Source organism: Martes martes, assembly GCF_963455335.1.
Source record: "Martes martes genome assembly, chromosome: 13".
NCBI lineage: Eukaryota > Metazoa > Chordata > Mammalia > Carnivora > Mustelidae > Martes > Martes martes.
This window is the reverse complement of record NC_137901.1, coordinates 36,427,958-36,442,129: the sequence shown is the minus strand read 5'-3', so window position 1 is coordinate 36,442,129 and position 14,172 is coordinate 36,427,958. Positions and strand designations below refer to the sequence as shown.

At 39.3% G+C, this 14,172-nt stretch overlaps 1 protein-coding gene across 2 annotated transcripts in view; it reads right to left on the bottom strand.

The window, feature by feature from the left end:
• RPRD1A (regulation of nuclear pre-mRNA domain containing 1A) overlaps positions 1-13,751 on the bottom strand; it is a gene marked incomplete at its 3' end in the record, with an annotated part of 77,117 nt that extends 63,366 nt beyond the window's left edge. For both annotated transcript variants that reach the window (XM_080821053.1, XM_080821054.1), the window contains exon 1: positions 13,454-13,751. In XM_080821053.1, the coding sequence (XP_080677179.1) occupies positions 13,454-13,604 (151 nt within the window). In that variant the 5' untranslated portion in view covers positions 13,605-13,751. The remainder of the gene's footprint in view (positions 1-13,453) is intronic.
• Positions 13,752-14,172: the final 421 nt, after the last annotated feature.

Genomic DNA, 14,172 nt, shown 5'->3' with positions numbered 1-14,172 from the left:
TGTTCATAACAGCATTATATCGAACAGCCACAAGGCAAAAGCAACACATGTGTCATCAACAGATGAATAAATAAAATGTGGTATATACATAAAATGGAATATTATTCAGCCTTAAAAAGATAAGAAATTCTGGCGTATGCTACAACATGAATGAACCCTGCAGACATACAAAGTTAAATAAGCCAGTCATACACACAAAATAAATTATATGATTTCACTTATATGAAGTACCTATGGTAGTCAAATTCATAGAGTGTAGAAGGGTGGTTGCCAAGGGCTAGGAAAGGAGAGAATGGGGACTTATTTTTTAACGGGTATGGAGTTTCAGTTTGGGAAAATGAAAAGAGGTCTGGAGATGGATGGAGATCCCTGTTGCAAAACAATGCAAAAGTATGTAATGCCACTGAACTGCTCATTTTAAAAATGATTAAAATGGTAAATTTGTATTACATTTACTTTACCACAATAAAGAAAGGTGCACTGTGCACACAAACACACACAAATATATACTCAAGGGTCAAGATATAACGAAATTAGTAATGTGAACTGCTTTGATTAGCAGTCAGGAATGTGATATATTTTTAGTTGTGAATGTGGTATAAAAAACATACTGAGTTTTAGTACAGAGTGGTCCCTCTGACTTGATAAATATTTAGGTACTACCAGTTTTCACCCACATCAGATTTTACACTATCATAGCACATGTTAACCATTAAAAGGGGAAAAATGTCTTAGAAGTATTACGAAAATAATTTTTACCTGGTGGACTCACACACCCCCTAAAAGAATCTTGATGATCCACCAGCCAAAATTTAAGAACACTACTCTAAGAATTGATAAATATAGGAAGAACAGAACAATATTACAGACCAAAAAAGCTAGAAATTTTCCAAGTCTTTCTCAATAAGGGAAATGTTCGTAACTGAAATTCATTATTTGCTTAAGATGTTAGAAGTTCCTAAATCAGGCACTGTCTTTAAAGGAAACAACAAGTGGTGCCTGGATGGCTCAGTTGTTAAGTGTCTGTCTTCGGCTCAGGTCATGATCCTAAGGTCCTGGGATCAAGCCCCACACTGGACTCCTGCTTGGTGAGCCTGCTTCTCCCTCTCCTTCTGCCTGCTGCTCCCCCTGCTGTGCTCTCTCTCTCTGTCAAATAAATAAATAAAATTTTTTTAAATAAATTAATTAATTAAATAAAAGCAAACCGTTCTGCAATATTCCTTCCAGCTCTAGAAGTCTCAGATACTACTTTCCAGCATTCATTCAATAACTCATTCAACACATATTTCCTGAGTATCTACCTTGTGCTAGATTCTGAGGCAACAAAGGAATAGGCTCAGTCCTTCAGTAAAAAGAAACTCAACACAGAACCATTAAAATACTGGACAAGTGCTATAACAATAGCGATAGAAACTACTTGGGAGGTTATGCACAGAATATGTCAGAGCTGGAAGACTTGGCAAATTTAAAGGTAAGACCACTGAAAGGGAGTCTTAGGAGCAGAAAGAAAAAGAATAAAGAAAAGTGAACAAAACCTAAGGATTCTGTGGCACACCACCAATACAAGAGGGTGCATAAAGAATATCTGAAGAAACAATGGCCAAAAATGCCCCCAAATCTAGGAAAGACATGAATCTACAAATCCAAGCATCTCAATGAACTCTAAGTAGCATAAATTCAAAGAGACCCACACTAAGACATGTTGTGAAAAGACTTTCAGAAGACAAAGAATTTTGAAAGCAGCAAGAAATGACTCACTGTCATGTACAAAGAAAGCTCAGTAAGACTGACAGCCAACTTCTGAGCAGAAACTATAGAGGCCAAAAGTAAGTGAGATGCCATATTTTTATAAAAAATTGCTGAAAGAAATCTGGCAAAACTATCCTTCAATACTGAAAAAGAAATTAAGACATTTTAAGCTAAACAAAACCTGAGGGAGTTTATCACTAGTAGACCTGTCCTACAAGAAATCCTAAAGGGACATTAGATAATAACTAGAAGCCATAGAAAGATCATCAATAGAGGTAACTACATAAGTAAATATAGAAACCAGTATTAACATATGTCTTGGTCTGTAACTCTGTTTCCTATATGATTTAAAAGACAAAAGCATAAAACAATAAGTCTGTTGATGGGCATACAACTTATAAAGATATAACTTGCAACAATAATAACATAAAGGGGGAGACAGCTGTATAGGAACAGTTTTTGTATGCTATTGAAGAAAAACTGGTACCAATCCAAACTACACTGTTACAACTCTAGAATGTTAACTGGAATTTTTTTCCCCCTAAAAAAACCTCATCCCAAAAACTAGGACTAGGGACTATAAATGGACAATTGACTCTTTCTTCCTGGAGACTAAAGGAAGCTGCAGAAAGGAGTCATGAGACTGGGTGTGAAGCCTGCTTAAGATTCTCTCACTCCCTCTCCCTCTACCCCTCCCTCCTGCTTGCAGTATCTGACTCAAAAAAAAAAAAAAAAGTATATAAAAGCACATAAATGTGCAAGGTGTTTGCATCACTTTTTTTTCTTTTTAACATTTTATTTATTTATTTGAGTGAGAAACAATGAGAGAGAGAGCATGCACAAGGAGACGGTCAGAGGGAGAAGCAGACTCTCCATGGAGCTGGGAGCCCGATGTGGGACTCGATCCCGGGACTCCAGGATCATGACCTGAGCCGAAGGCAGTCGCTTAACCAACTGAGCCACCCACGTGCCCTTTGCATCACTTTTTCTGAAGAGAAATTCACACAATATAAAATTAACCACATTAAAGTGTATAATTCAGCGGCAGTAAATGCATTCGTAAGGTTGAACAACCATGACCTGCATTTAGTTCCAAAACATTTTTGTCATTCCCCCCAAAGATGACCTCAGACTCATTAAACAGCCATCCAATCTCCATTCCCACCCCCTCCTCCCAGCTCCTGGCAACCACTTTCCATCCTGTAGATTTACTTACTCTGGATATTTCATACAAATGGAATCATAAAATACGTTACCTTTTGTGTCTGGCTTCTTTCAACTTCACAGGTTTCTGAGGTGCATCCACACTGCAGCAGAATTAGCACTTCATTCCTTTTCATTATATGGCTGAGTAATATTCTGCTGCATGAATTCCACTGCACCACATAAATTTTTCATCCACTGATGAACATTCAGGATGTTTCCACCTTTTGGGTATTGTGAATAGCACTGCTATAAGCGTTCTTGTAAAGTGTATGTTTGGATGCCTAAATATTTCTATTCTTATGAATATGTATCTAAAAGTAGAATTACTCAGTCATATGGTAATTCTATGTTCCATTAGTAAGTAGGACAACTGGTTGGTTGAAGAGGCTAGATAAAAGGAAAGTACATGGAGGATACTGTAAGGATGCTAGGAAAAGAGGAGGATGTGGGCAGTAGAGATATTATTCAATATAGCAACAAAATAGCTGAAAGTGAGGCATGTATGCAGAGGGTCCAGGCCAAACTTAAAGTTCTAAGCTTAGGCAACTGGTGGACAGTAGTCTTTCACTGGAATAAGAAAGCCAAGAAGAACAACAGTGGGATAGAAGTGGGGAAAGATGACATAAAGGGTTACTTAGTGCAAACTGAGTCTGCAGTATTAAGAAACACCATTCAATAAACACGGAGACTGGGACTTAAAAAAAGGACCACTGAGTCATCAACATATTGATGGAGAAAACAGATATAGTAACTAAGGCACCAAATTATAAATACATAAAACGAAATTATTTTTAATCATTTAAGAGTTTTTATGTGTTAGTTATAGCACATCAACTACATTTTTAAAATTCTCAAACAATAACTTGGATTAAATCCACAATAAATACAGCTGATTTACTAACTAAATTGTAGTAAATCTAGATAAAGTTGCTATATTATCAGGGTTCTCCAGGAAAAATAATCAATAAAATGTGTATGTATATACATATAGAGAGATAATAACATTAAGAGAAGTAGTTCATGAGATTATGTAGGCAGACAAATCCCAAGATCTGCAGGCAGCAAGCTGGAGACCCATGAAAGCTGATGGTATAGTTCCAGTCTCAAAACCGGCTCAAGATCAAGAAGAGTCCATGTTTCAGTTTGAGTCCAAAGGCAGGAAAAGAGCCCAGTCAGGCAGGAAGAGTTTCTTCTTACTCACAGAAGGGTCAGCATTTTTGTTCTTTTCAGGCTTTCAGGTGACTGTGGCCAACCCATAATAAAGAAGGGCAATCTGTTTTACTCAGTCTACAGATTTAAATGTTAAGTCTCCAAATATCTATCCACCTCATGGACCAGTCAGGCTGACACATAAAATTAACCACAAGTTCAATTAAGATAATAATTCATGATACTCTAAGAAAACTTAATTTTTTCATCAGCAAAACATGGTCCCTGACCACCCAAAAAAATTTCATTTGTTTAAAAAAAATAATCTATAGGGGTGCCTGGGTGGCTCAGTTGTTAAGCGTCTGCCTTTGGCTCAGGTTGTGATCCCAGGGTCCTGGGATTGACCCCTACATTGGGCTCCCTGCTTGGCAGGAGGCCTGCTTCTCCGTCTCCCACTCCCCCTGCCTGTGTTCCCTCTCTCGCTGTCTTTCTCTCTGTCAAATAAATAAAATCTTTTAAAAAAATTCTATAAAAGAGAATACAATACACATAATTTGTACAAATACTTTAAAAAAAAAAAGGCAGTTTGTTGACTAGGTAAGGATTTTAAAGCCATGCTCTTGAAGCAGAATGACTTTCCTTCAGAGGGACCAAAATGTGCCATCACAAAAACCAACCACTGCAAGCCATTTTCTCAATCAATAAAAATACGTATTTTTTCCAGTTTTGAGGTTTTTTGCATAATGCTGCCTAATCCTTTGACACTTCCGTCTATTAGCCTATACTAGAATTAATTAAGGTACATTTAGTACAGTTATTTTAAAATTAAGTGTGCATATCACCATGGTCTTTATAAAGTATCAAGAAGTTATAACCTTTATAAAGTATCAAGAAGTGATATCTGAAAAGTTTGAGAACCTATTTAAAGAATTACAATAAATACACGTAGAGTAAGACTGCACGGTTTGCCATTAAAAACATAATTTGCCACTAAAAAGATATGAAGTTTCTTTAAGCTAATGTATAAACTGATGTGTAACTCCAAAAATACCAAAGTGGTTTGTTCCCTTGTAAATAACAAGCTGCCTCTAGACTTTATTTAGAAAAAACAAAACAAGAATACACAAGAAAACTGGAGGGGAAAAAAAGACCAACCTGCAGGGGGCAGGGCAGAAAGGACTGGGGTGGGGAGATGTCCTACCAGATATGAAAACATACCAAAGAGTGTGATAGTGGTACATGAATAGAGACACAAATGAAACAGAATGACAATAGAAATACACCAAATACAGATAAGAATTTTATAATAAAAGAAACATTTAAAATATGTGGGGATAAAAACAAACTTAAAAAATGGTGTAATACTCTCTCTGTGTCAAATAAATAAATAAATAAAATCTTAAAAAAAAAAAAGGATTTTAGGGGCGCTTGGGTGGCTCAGTGGGTTAAAGCCTCTGTCTTCGGCTCCGGTCATGATCCCAGGGTCCTGGAATCGAGCCTCGTGTCGGGCTCTCGGCTCGGCGGGGAGCCTGCTTCCTCCTCTCTCTCTGCCTGTTTCTCTGCCTACTTGTGATCTCTGTCTGTCAAATAAATGAATAACGTCTTTAAAAAAAATGGTGTAATACACTAATGCCTATCACTTCTATAATGCCTATCACTTCAATCATGGTCTCTTAAGTCAGCAGAAACCACTACAGAAGAAACTAGAATACTTAGTAACATAAATTAATATTTACAAATTTTAATATTTAAAAAAAACAGATCCATCATAAATGTTCATCAATAAAGTAATGGTTATATAAATTTTGGTGTACCCATAAAACAGATACATGCAGTAATCTTTTAAAAAGATTTTATTTATTTATTTATTTGAGAGATGGGGGTGGAGAACCCTCAAACAGACCACTGCTGTGTGTGGAGCTGATGCAGGGCTCAATGCCAGGACCCTGAGATTATGACCTGAGATGAAATCAAGAGTCGGACACAACCAACAGAGCCACCCAAACAACTCTGTCGCTATAATTTTTTTAAATGAGGCAACAACATATACACAAATATGTAACAACCTGAAATATTTATTAAGACAGAAAAACGCAAAGCACAGAGAAGTCTGTATGTTAATCTATATAATACTCTACCATCTGTCCAAGCAAGGTAATGAAATATAACATATAAATGGCTATATATACATAGAAAATTCTGGAAGAATATACAAATTGTTAACAAACTGATTCTAGGTGGGGAAAATGTGTAGGTAAGGAAGGGAAGAATAATGGAAAGGAGTCTTACTCCTCTCTTTATAACCTTTCTTCCCTTCCGAGTTTTATTTTTTGGGGCATGTAATTAGTAAGATACAGCTGTATATTTTTTAATACACCTGGCAAGTCCAGGCAATTAACATAAGCATAGTGAAGTTTTTACTTAATTTTTCAGCTATCAGAGTATGGACTATTAGAGAAGGGACTAAGGAAAAGCTATAAAAAGAAGAGTAAGACTAATAAGTGCCTGATAGCAGTCAAGAGTTATGCTACAGAACAAAATGCCCAAAAAACCTAGGTCACAGCAAGGTGACCACATTATTAATCATTATAATCCTCTTAATGCATTTTACAGACAAAAAGATTTAAAATATCTTAGGGGCACCTGGGTGGCTCAGTGGGTTAAGTCTCTGCCTTCAGCTCAAGTCATGATCTCAGGGTCCTGGGATCAAGCCCCACATTGTGCTCTCTGCTCAGTGGGAAGCCTGCTTCCCCCCTCTGCCTGCCTCTCTGCCTACTTGTGACGTCTCTCTCTCTCTCCATCAAATAAATAAATAAAATCTTTAAAAAAATAAAGTATCTTAAATCACTTAAAGTTCTTTGTAGACATAGAACATTAAAATTTAATCTAAAATGTTTACTTCATTATCCTGCCTAGTTCCAAAAAGGAACCATGAACTGTTATATTTACGTCAAGTAACATTTGTTCTACATAAAACCACATTAACTACTAAAACAACAGTAAAAATTGTCCATATATTTTGTAAACTTCTGGTAAATTCTATTCATATTTTATAGCTCAAATCAAAGAAGCTTTCCCTGATTGCCTAAACCAGACTAGTTCTCCAGTTATATTTCTTCTTTGTATCACTATTCAGGTACTAAAGTAGAGTCCATTTCCCTGACTGGTATGTAAGTTCCATGAAGACAGCTATGTGTGTCTTATCCGCGGAATCATCCTTGCTCTAGCAACAGAGCAGGAGCTCTCTCAATAAATATTTGAGGAATGGGGCGCCTGGGTGGCTCAGTGGGTTAAGCCTCTGCCTTTGGCTCAGGTCATGATCTCAGGGTCCTGAGATGCAGCTCTCTGCTCAGCAGGGAGCCTGCTTCCCCTTCTCTCTCTGCCTGCCTCTCTGCCTACTTGTGATCTCTGTCAAATAATAAAATCTTTTAAAAAATTTTAAAAAGTAATAAATATTTGAGGAATAAAGGAAACCAATAGAATTAACTTACTGATACATTTCAAATGAAAAATTCACTTTATCCAAAAACACTCCTGTAAAATTATGGATTATCATACTATATTTGTTTAATCTAGAACCACACCTTTATTTTTACTAGCAATTTAAGGGTAAGGAACCTGGGCGGCTCAGTTGTTTAAGCATCTGCCTTCAACTCACGTCATGATCCCAGAGTCCTGGGATGGAGTCCTGCATCAGGCTCCCTGCTCTGCGGGGAGCCTGCTTCTCCCTCTCCCTCTGCTGCTCCCCTGCTTGTCTGTACTCTCTCTCTCCCTCTCCGTCAAATAAATAAAATCTTTTTTAAAAAAAATTTATTTTTGGAGAAAGAGACAGAGTGAGAGAGCAGGAATAAGACGGAGAGAGAAGCTGAAACAGACTCGATGATGAGCGCAGTGCCTAATGTGGGATTCCATTCCATGACCACAAGATCATGACCTCAGCCAAAACCAAGAGTCAAATGCTCAACTGACTGAGGCCAATTCTATTGTGTTTGTGTGTAGAAAAGAGCCCAAATATCAGTGTTGCTTTGTAAATTTTGGTATGTTCATGGTCATTATTTCCATAGCAATGAATAACATATAATTAGTGATGTATGTTAATAGTTTTATAATTCAGCCCCAAACTTGAGTCAGAGATGAAAACAACCGCATTCAAAAGACAGTAGGTAAGAGAGTGAAGAAACAACTGCTGAATGAGAAAACATTTGTAAGTTCTGCATCTGATAAGGGACTAGTATCGAGAATACATTAAGAACACTTGTTGGGCACCTGGGTGGCTCAGTGGGTTAAAGCCTCTGCCTTCGGCTCAGGTCATGATCCCAGGGTCCTGGGATTGAGCCCCGAATCAGGCTCTCTGCTCAGTGGGGAGCCTGCTTCCTCCTCTCTCTCTCTCTGCCTGCCTCTCTGCCTACTTGTAAACTCTCTGTCAAATAAATAAAATCTTAAAAAAAAAAAAAAAAGGAACACTTGTAACTCAATTAATAAAGAGACAACCCAATTTGAAAATGGGTAAAGATCAGGGCACCTGGGTGGCTCAGTCAGTTAAGTGTCCAACTCTTGATCTCAGCTCAGGTCTTGATCTCAGGATGGTGAGTTCAAGTTCTATCCTGGGCTCCAGCCTGGGTATGGAGTCTACATTAAAAAATGGGGTGAGGGGAAGATCTCAACAAACATTTCTCCAAAGACAATATACAAATGGCCAATAAGCACATGAAAATGTGCTCAAAATCCTTAGCCAACAGGGAAATGCAAATGAAAATCACAATCATACACCAATTTACACCGAGCAAGGTGGCTATAATCAAAAAGACAGATAATACAAGTGTTGGCAGAGATGTAGAAAAATTGGATCCTCATGCACTGCTGACAGGACTGTATGATAGTCACTGTGAAAAACAGTCTGGCAGTTCTTCAAAAGGTTAAACACAAGGCTCCTATATGACCTAGCAATTCTACCCATAGGTGTGTTTCCAAAAAATATGAAAAAACACCCACACAAAAACGTGTATGCAAATATTCATAGCACTATTATTCATAAGAGCAAAACATGGAAACAACCCAAATGTCTATCAACTGATGAATAAAAAAATTCATATAATGAATTATTACTTGGCCATAAGAAGGAATGAAGTACTGGGACTCCACCCAGTCGGTTGTGTCAGACTCCTGGTCTTGGCTCAGGTTGTGATCTCAAGGTCATAAGATCAAGCCCCATATCAGGCTCCATGCTCAGCTTAGAGTCTTCTTAAGATTGTCTCTATCTCTCCCTCTGCCCCTCCCACCCACACACTCTCTCTAAAATATATAAATCTTAAAAAAAAAAAAAATGAAGTACTGATAGATGCTATAATACATGGATGAGCCCAGAAAACATGCTAACCAAAAGAAGTCAATCACAAAAGATGTCATACTGTATGATTCCATTTAATAAAATGCTAAGAATAGGCAAATCTGTAGAGACAAAGTAAATTAACTGTTGCCCAGGGCTGGGGAAGGTGGAAGGGGTTAGGGATGATGCCTAAAAGTCAATTTCTTTTTGGGTGATGAAAACATTCTAAAATTGTAGTAGTAGACTCACAACTATACGATACACTAAAAGCCACTGAACTGTATACTTTAAAGGAATGAATTATGTGATATGTTAATTATATCTCAATAAAGCTGTTATATGTCACCTAGTGGCTCAGTCAGTTAAGCATCTGCATCCGGCTAAGGTCACATTCCCAGGGTCCTGGGATTGAGGCCCACATAGGGCTCCCTGTTCAGTGGGAATCTGCTCCTCCCTCTACCCCATCCCCCCAGCTCCTGATATCTCTCTCTCTCTCTCTCTAATAAATAAAATATTTAAAAAAAAATTTTTTTTAAAGCTGTTACAAAACAACAAAATCCTGAGGGAGACAAACCATGAGAGACTATGGACTCTAAGAAACGAACTGAGGGTTTGGGAGGGGAGGAGGGTGGAAGGTTGGGTAAGCCTGGTAGTAGGTATTATGGGGGGCCGTATTGCATGGAGCACTGGGTGTGATGCATAAACAATGAACTCTGGAACACCAAAAAGAAATTTTAAAAATAAATAAATAAAAATTAAAAAAACAAAACAAAAAACAAAAACAAAAACTCCTCATGTTTCTGGTTACGTTCTATTGCATTTCTCAGGGAAATTATAGCTACTTTAGTCTTCATAAAGGCCTTAGGGGATATCTCTCTAAACAGAAATTCTCTTTTTCTTGTCCCCACTGCAGAAATTCTTTCTTTGAAGGATGCAAAAATAAGGAAGGTAGAACAAGAAAGGAAATCTTCAAAACTGAATGATTACCATGTGTGACATTATCATTTTACCTACTCCTTCTTATATTTGGAACAGTAATTTTTTCCTACTAGTGTCACATTTTTGTCTTCTTTAAACATTTCAAGAAACTAAAGAATGCCACACTTAACATAAAATGTTCACCTGATTTTACTCATTTACTTCTTTATTTCAAGTTTGATCAATTTGGTTTTTTTTTTTTTTTTAAAGATTTTATTTATTTATTCGACAGACAGAGATCACAAGCAGGCAGAGAAGCAGGCAGAGAGAGAGGAGGAAGCAGGCTCCCTGCGGAGCAGAGAGCCCGATGTGGGGCTCGATCCCAGGACCCTGGGATCATGACCCGAGCTGAAGGCAGAGGCTTTAACCCACTGAGCCACCCAGGCGCCCCCAATTTGGGTTTTTTAAAAAGATTTTATTTATTTATTTATTTGACAGAGAGAAAGAGAGAGAGAGAGATCACAAACAGGCAGAGAGAGAGAGGGGAAACAGGCTCCCCGCAGAGCAGAGAACCCAATGTGGGACTCGATCCCAGGGCCCTGAGATCATGACCTGAGCTGAAGGCAGAGACCCAACCCACAGAGCCATCCAGGCATCCCTCAATTCATTTTATAAACACTCATTTTGTAGAGATAACATGAGGGTTCACGAAATCACTGTAAGATGGCTAAAACAATGTCTGATGTTCAGTAAATTATTCATTCTCATTCTCATTACACTACAGGCAATGTAGGATCCTAAAGTTGAGGAGCAGAACTACAGAGGTGGTGGGGGGACACAAAGATTGCGCCCTACAAAAGTACAGTCATGTCAAAGAAAGGAAACTTTTGGCAGATAATCCAAGACCAAACAGAACAGCAGTAGCAGCAGCAGCATGATTATCGCCACTACTACCACCATCACCATCATGACCCAACACCACACTCCTCCTAATGCATCTTTTTATAGGCCTTAAATTTTTTATAACTATGAAGCTTTTATGTATGGAAATATCCCCAAACCCAGTAAATATCACCTTATCACTCTCCCATATGTATCAAATTTTTCAAAAAATATATGAAATATACGATAACACAAATCCACTTTCACTTCCTCTCTCCCTTATGGTAACCATTACCTTGCAACATGATGTTAATCACCACTATGCATGTTTTAACTCTAACTACAGGTACAAAACACAGAATTTGTTTTTGCATGTTTTCAAACTTTAGCAAATAGCATATTAGTCTGCACCTTGCCTTCCTTAGCTCAACATTTTGCTTGTTTGTTGTTTTTTAATTCAACCATATTGTTTCATGACAACTGCTGGTCAGTATTACAGTCTATGAATATTACAATGTATTTGTCCATACTCCCAACTAATGAGATGTTTAAACTGTTTCTAATTTTGCTACTAAGAAGCTGCAATAAATATAATTTCTTGAGCACAGGTACTAGTTTCCAGGATACATTCCTAGAAGAACTGCTAGGTCAAAGACTATGTACCTTCATTAGAGGTGACTAGGTTGATCTCTTTACACTCCAACCAGCTGTGTAAGAGTGTTCCTGTTTCTCCTCATCCTCACCGATTCTTGGTATTGTCATACTTTTACAAATCTGAAGGGTATAAAGTGGCACCTCATCGGTTTATTTTTTCCTGATTATTAAGTATCATTTATTGGCCTTTCAGGTTTCCCCTCATGTGAAATGCCTTAACAGCATTACTATTTTTCTGCTGATTTGTAGTAGTTCTTAAGATAGTTTGGGTACCAATCCTTTATTGATTTTATGTGTTTCCAAAATCTGCAGCAAAGACAATTATTGCCTTTTCAAAGTTCACAGCTATTTCCCAGACCTTTATACCTAGGTTATTCAAACCTTTCTGACCCCTCACAGAAGATGAATTCCTCCTTGAGTGCCAATACACATACACTTATGTATGAACTGAAAAACAGGGCTCTAAGTCAATTTCTCCCAAGAGATTAACCACAAGCAAATACACAAGGACAGTTCTTCTCCATTCCCTATAGCCAACGCCACATTTTAGCTCTCATATTAACACATCATAGAGATTTCATATGGGTCAGTAATCAAGCATCTATTTTTGAATAATAAGTTGTTAAAGCCCCTAATTAGTAAATAACCATCATATCGAGACATCGGGGTGTCTGAAACAGTAACAAGGAGTGCCTTCTCTCTCTCCAGTGAATTAAGAATCAAGGTGCAAACGCAGACTAAGCAAATAATTTTTTTTTTAATTTTTAGTCACACTAACATACATAGTTCTTACAGATACGGTTGCTCTGCAGAAGTGAAATAATTCTGAATATTTTAGTGAGAGCACATACTGCTCTTAAAAGTTAACTTCATTTACAGGAGCACTAATGTTTTGCAAAACAAGTACACTGCCCTAGAAGTATATAGCCACAGAGCAAGAAAAGACTTCAGATCACTCAATCTAACTCCTTCATTTTGACGTGAGGCAATTGCAATCCAGGCAGTTAATAAATTCGCCGAAACCTAGTCCTCTAAAATCTACAAATTTAGGGTTCTTCCACTGCATCATGCATAGATGCAATTTCAGATTCCCCAATTCCAAAACTCTGATTCCGCTATTAATTTTACAAGACTGAGTTGATGTGTTATAGAAATGATGGAATTAACTCCCAACCCCACACCTATCTTTTTTCCTTTCCACTTCCCTTTTCCACCCCTATCTTCCATTATATCTACAGAAAGAAAACACCTGACTGCCCGAATTTCTGGCCCTAATCAGGGAAAGAGCCCTGAGCCCCTGACTATTGCCTCTGTGTTAAATCAGTAGGACTTTTGGTTTTGTTTTGAGTCCTTCGTTCACCATGCAATACCTACAGTAAGGCGCAAATTCTGCGGGAAGCGCGGCGCACGCCGCTCCTCCGAGCCCGCGGACCACCGACGCCGGGGAGCCGGGGGCGCCGGGTAGGGCGGTGCCGGGCAGCAGGGAGCTGGGGTCGCTGGGGGAATGGGGCTGGCAGGAAAGGGGGACCGGCGGCACCAGGGAACAGGCCGGGCGGCGGGGCGACTCACCTTTACGCAGCTCCCGCTCCCACACGGTGACGATGGGCCGCGAGTGCTTGCGGTGGTGGATGAGCCACAGGGACAAGGTCTGCACGCTCTGCTGCGAGTTGCTCAACTCCGACAGCTTCTTCTCCAGCGCCGCCTCAGAGAAGGCTGACATCCCTCCGATACCGCGTTCACGCCGTCCCACGCGGTGGGGCTGAGGGGAGGAGAGTTTAGCCGCCCGCGCCGCGGCCTCGCCCCCTCACCCCACCCTTCCCCACGCCTTCACCACCGCTGCCGCCACATCCAAGACCGGCCGCAAACCAGCAAGATGGCGTCTGGCCGGCAGTGACGTCAGGGCCCATCCACGCCCCGCCCTCGGAAGAGGCGAGGCCAAGAGGCTGGTCCTCCGAGCGAAAGGGCGGGGCCAAAACTGGCGCTAGGGCGGCACGTGGGGGCGTGCAGCCTGGGTTATGGCCAGGGAAGGGGTGGAGCTAGCCCAACCGGGACTTCTATGGTAAAATTATCGGCTGAAAACGAATTAAATATCTCTGCATAGGAGTGTAAATTGGTACAGCCAATTTGGAAGACTATTTGGCATGATATATTACATTTTCATAATTGAACCTTCCCTGTGACCCTGCAATTTGGCTAACTGCCATCAGTGCTAGGAAAACAGCAGCATGTTTGCACAATGAGCTGTATGCTAGCTGTTCGGTCTGGCTCACTAACTCTAAAGAGGTGGG